General features: G+C 41.6%; 1 protein-coding gene across 1 annotated transcript; it reads right to left on the bottom strand.

Moving 5' to 3' along the window:
* Positions 1-360: 360 nt before the first annotated feature.
* CALHM4 (calcium homeostasis modulator family member 4) lies at positions 361-2,107 on the bottom strand. Its single transcript, XM_076335476.1, has 2 exons — positions 1,553-2,107; positions 361-765 (listed from the first exon to the last, which is right to left on the bottom strand). Exons 1-2 carry the CDS (start codon positions 2,105-2,107, stop codon positions 361-363), a joined length of 960 nt encoding a protein of 319 aa, XP_076191591.1.
* Between the last annotated feature and the right edge of the window lie 3,569 nt (positions 2,108-5,676).

Below are 5,676 nucleotides of genomic sequence, written 5' to 3'. Positions count from 1 at the left end.
TCCAATCAAAGTCTAGCTATTAATTTTTAAATTTTTTTTAATGGGAGGAAAGAAAAAGCATTTGGGAATAACCTTCTCTCCCAGTACATTCTAATACTTGTGCTAAAAGGATGAGTAAGCAGAGAGCTGCAGCTTGAAACAGCCCACCCTAATCTAGGCATAAACCATCACATCCCACAGAGTCAGACACCATCAGGAAAAGCATCTGTAAGCATGTGCTAAAGGACTATATTAACAAGATGTACTTGCTCACATACATCAATGTAATAAGGCATCGGAAAGTTTCAGAGCAGCTCAGGCTTGATGTGGACCTAGACACATTCCTGCTTTTCTGCAAGGTGTTGGTGGGGGCTTGGACCCTCAGGGCTGTGTTCTGATCACAGGGTCTTCATCAGTCCTCAGGTATTTTCCATTTACAGACTCCTTGAGCGCCCAGTCATGGAGGAGGCTGTAGTCATAGTGCTCCTCATCCACTTGTTTTAGAAAAGCCAGTCCAGAAATGGCTTGCCACTCTCTGAGAGATGGGATACGGATTTCCTTTACATTTTCACTCCCTGGGATAAAGCCAAAGAACTTCCTTATGTGCTGCATGGCATAGAGCCTGGAGTGCTGGTCTGTCGCTTCATCAAAGAGCTCCTGCTCATTATGGACATAGCTGTTCCAGTATCTGAAGTGTAGAAAGCTGAGGGGGGAGAAACAGCTTGCCAGGCAGTAAGACAGGAAGACAGTGATGACTACCACAGCAATCAGAAGCCAGCCAGCCACCTTACAAAGAAAAAGAAAAGAAAAAACCTATTACAGCTGAAAATATTCACAGTGGTAGCTTCTGAGCATCAGAAAATCCGTAAGATGATCTTTACTTGCTTTTCCTGAATAATAAGGTTAACAAGGTTAAGCCTGGTAAGGGTCTGTTGCCATCAAACCCAGTCCCTGCCTACTGGAGGTAGCCACGGAGTAAAGTCGCTTCTTTCTGTCAAGTTTAAGGAAGTTCTGTTGTATAATTTGTTAAGGATTTTGCCTCCACAGCTATTACTGTGAGAAGAGAAGCCATCTAAGTCCTGACCTATATTAGCTTATAGCCTGTTTAAAACCAATTTTCTCTGAAGTGACAATTTAATGTTCCCCCTATTATTTACCCAGTATGTAAGCTTTTAGAATTGAGTCTGATCTGAAAACAAGGTTTTAATTTGGTTCACATGGAGCTCTCGCAGCCTGAGCCCCTTAGTCACATGTTTCTTATGCTTGAATGAAGAAACTTCATGCCCTCCCTGGCTCTTGAACTTCCATTTGTCTTACTTACTTTTCAAGATACTACACAAGGAAGAATATATCCTCCAGTAGCAGGTAACAAACGGGTCAACCAGACATAGCAATTTATGTACTTAAAGTTCAGTTCCACTTACAGGAACAAAGCAGGCTTCAAAACTCACAGAGATTTGGCACTCAAGGCAGAAGATACTGATCCTGTTTTATCCTAACAATTTGCCTGCTGATTTAACTCTAGTTCTCATCATTAGATCCGCAGGCAACAGAAGCAACATGAGTTACTCACTTGTGACTGGTATCGGAGTAGGAGAATCACTTCATCTCTTGCCCGGGTCAGCTCCGGAGGAACTAACTGACTGCATGGAAATGCAGCCAATATCCTTCTGCGTTCGCTAGCAGTAACATTAGGATTAGCTCCATAATTATGCACGGAGACATACTCACTCATGGCACAGATGTAATATGAGCCATTTATCAGGGTGACTGCTAGCCATGTTACTGGAGCAACCAGTGCTCTCCCAGTGATGCTGCACAAGACAAAGCAGATCAGTTTGCATTGCAGTAACCGGTTTGGTGTAGTCTCTTCAAGAGGAGACCTTTTGCCTGTAACCAGCCTCCAAGTCTGGTTGTTCAGGGCATAGCCAACAATCAGAAGGATCAGTGCAGGAACTCCTAGGAAAGCCAGCCCATAGATAAGGTTCTGCCCCACATGACAGGGACAGCTGAACGTAAAAAAAGAGAAAAGTTGCTGCCCACCAATTGTCAGTATTGCAATTATAGCATTAGCGATAGCAATCTCTTTGCCTTTTAGAAAAGTTAACCAGTTTGGAAGGAAAGCCATTTTAGATGCTTTTGCTTTAAGTCAATACTAGCTTTTAGTTATATTTCACTAATGTTAATGGCAGAGTAGAACAGAACAAACTCCAGCAGCTTAAACCCCCCCCCCCCAAAACCAACCAACCCCTAAACACAACACCAAAAAATCCTGCTAGTTTTTCTCCTCCTACTAATTTTTTATTCTACTACCATGACAGCTGGAAGCTTGTTTGCTAGCTTTAAATATACTTACAGACATCCAATCATGTGTTTTAATTGATTCAATAATTTACCTCAGCAGTTCTGGAACATTTAGCTTTTAGGCAATTGTGAGCTCTGCCACCCCCTTGCTAATTGTCTGAAAGTAACAATAAATTCTCCCTACCTTTTGGATGACATGCAGTGCTATCAAACCGATGACTACCCTGTCAGGGTTAATTGGCAAGCTGTTTGCTAATCAATGGCAATTAGCAGAAGCATGGTGTGGGACTAGGAAAATACAAAAAGAAAAAAGGAGATCTTTCAGCTATTCTTCATAAAAACCCAAACAAACAAAGCCTTGTCAAATGGACTGATTATAAAAAATGAAGCATTTAAAATTTAAAATGCTTCAATTTTAAAATAAAACCAGAAAAGATTCCATAAGTTGCACAAAGTTTGGAATCCCAATGCTGTTCATATTTAATGGCAGTTCTGGTTCTGAGGCAATTTGCTCTCCCAACACTGGAGTCTGAGACGTAGTTACCTGCTGGACCATGAGGATTTTAGTGTTTCCCCTGTAGGTGGCAAGAAGCTAGCATGTCTCTTTTCCTGACAGTGTTGAATGTTTCCTTCGGAAAGTTTTTTTTGGTAATGTGCAGTCTGCTATTCACTTCACACAGTGTCGAGCCAGCTTCAGGCATGCTCATGATAATAGCTGGCATTTATATAGCATGCTTGTGACTACAAGTTTTAAGATTTTCTGTAAGTATCGTCAGTCCCATTCTGTGGACAGGGATAGATAGAAATTTTTTGGTTAAATGTTTCCAGAGCTGGTTTCTGAATATTGGGATGTATGATCTGGGCTCTCAGCATCTCTCACAGATCAAGCCTTAAACAGAGGTTAATTTAAAATGCTTCACTCCTGATGATTTTCTCCGGCTCGCACTTTGTCTATGGTCATGCTATCCAGTAGTTCTGTACATTGCATACCCTAGGCTGATCTGAATATGCAAATACTTGTGTTTAAATTCTGAGAAGTCTAACTGCCTGTAATATAAACATTTTTACCAAGAACAGAAAAAAAATTAGCCAGAAAGTCTATGAGGAAAATTGTCTTCCCGTTACAGATGGCTATCATCTCCAGCATGTGTGGACTTGATATAATAGTGTCTGACCGCAGAGACTCTTCTCTCCTCTTGCAGAGAGGGTTGCTAATAATAACTTTCAGCTCAAAAAGTAGTTTTAGCACCCATGGTATCTGCTTGGATGGCAGAGACACTCTCACAGCTGTTATGCACATGGATGGCATGTTATACACGTCTTGCGTGTTTACTAGGCCAGGCCTTGTTCCTCCAGTGCACTGTTAGGGTGGACGCCTGCTTGTCTCATCCCCAGTCACAATCTGTGAACGAGGTCCTTGCTGGTAATTGGCTCTCAAAACTATGTGACACCATTACACAAAATTAAAAGCGATAGAGAAACACGCTGAAACATCCAGCAGCACTTTGCCACAGCTTTTCTGGAACCTGTTGTTAAGTTCTTGGTTGGATGGGCAGAGTAGTAGCACAACAAAATGCCAGTGCTGTCTGAACACTGCCATTTTAAAGCTTCATTTTCTTTCAGTATCACAGGATTTTCAATAACTTTTCTTTTTGTACTAGCGTCATTATATTTTGAAAAAAATTGCCTCCTCTAAATTCAGTGGAATAAACCCATCAGGCCAATACAGAATTATTTTGAAGATGTGTTTTGTAAGAGTCTTCCATTATGCTTCAGTTAATTTTAAAATCTCTGATTGATTGCTGCTGAGCTTTCTTTGGGAACCCATGTCTTATTTTGTATTAAGGGAGGAAGGCTTTCCCAAGCATCACTTGTTTACTCAAGAAACACATTAGATGTGAAACTGAAGAGAGATACAACACTGAAATATTCATAGTCAGCCTAAGACTGTTGAATGAGGCAATTTACACAATCAATACAATGACTTTGTACTGCTGCATTGTCACATCTTTGGCATTTGCCTTCATGCTGTGCTGTAAATAATCCTGCTGGCTTATCCTATTGTAGAACAAATTACAGGGTTGGATCCAATTAAGAGCTTGGGCGGCACATCAAACCTTTAAGTACTCGCCTTTGCAGAGGAACCCAGAGTCCCGAGGTAGATGTTTAGGCTCTTTATCTGATGCCCAGGAAGAGTTAGGACTGAATGCAATCCAAAATACCACTTCCTGAGGTGAGAGCCAGCTTGCCTCTGAAGCAAAGAGATGCTTATAGCTGACGTCTGAGGCAAGTAGGCTACATGGGCAAACTTTAGCCATGGTTTTGCTTATCATTTTGCAGGGCTCTGTCAGCTTGAATTCACTGCCAGGAACCTCACTTTTGAGAATAAGTGATTTTTTTTAAGAACTGAGAATGGTTTGTCATTTTCTTTTAAAACATGGTTATTGGAAGACATATTACACCTTCCTATCCTCCCATACACAAGCAAACAGTTTCTATTCTGTTGTTTGCTTTTTATTGAAATAAAGCAGCCATGGCAGAAGGGAGAGATTGGTGTCAGTTCCCTTCTCCACCTGATCTAGTCAAAACTCGCTCACTCATCTTTTTCTTCCAAGACCTCAGTTATTATTAGTGATGTGGTGTGACTGTGGTGGGAAGAAGCTGTATTCTCCAGCTTTCCTGCCACAGTTCTACCAGTTGCACTTAGTTCCCCCACAGAGAGGATTTTGATATTTATTGGATCAGAAAAGATTAGGATTTTGTTATCTAATGGCCAGGAAAAGGTAGAGAGAAAGAGGGAAGTGTTGTTCTATTTTCCATCTGAAGGTTGTTTTCTGTAAAGTTTGGAGGAGGAGGCTGAACCCTGGTCTCTCCGGTCCTGCACAAGTGTTTTTCAACACTGAGTTAGCAGCCAAAAGGCTGATGTTCTGTGCCTCCTCTAGCTGCATTTTGAGTTATATTTTGCATGGATGTTAACCCTGCCTGTGCATGTTAGAAAGCATGCTGTGGAAGTACCTGCAGGACAGATCTCCTGTGGGAGCATAGGGGAGCACTGCCCGTGTCCTGCGTTCTGCCCAGTCGCAGGTTGGCTTCAAGCTGCCAAGTCATTTTCATGGTCTCGTTGGCCTGGTTAAGGGGAGAAGTTCCTCTCCCCTTAACCAGGACAAGCACTGATGAGAATGTCATCAATAATCTTTATGTTAAGGGAAGAATAGAAACCTGTTAATGATTTTTTTAACATACATCTTTTGCTTCAGAATTCATCTGTGCTTTATAGGCAAATTTATATGAGATTTTAGGTGCCTGCAGTGAGTTTCAGCAGAAAGTAGGCACCCGAATCCAAAAACACCCTCTTGAAAACAGTTCCTGAGATTCCTAACCCAACCAAGGAAG

This window comes from Aptenodytes patagonicus, chromosome 3 (assembly GCF_965638725.1).
Source record: "Aptenodytes patagonicus chromosome 3, bAptPat1.pri.cur, whole genome shotgun sequence".
Taxonomy (NCBI): domain Eukaryota; kingdom Metazoa; phylum Chordata; class Aves; order Sphenisciformes; family Spheniscidae; genus Aptenodytes; species Aptenodytes patagonicus.
Note: the sequence above shows the minus strand (reverse complement) of the source record. Positions and strands in the feature narration are given on the sequence as shown.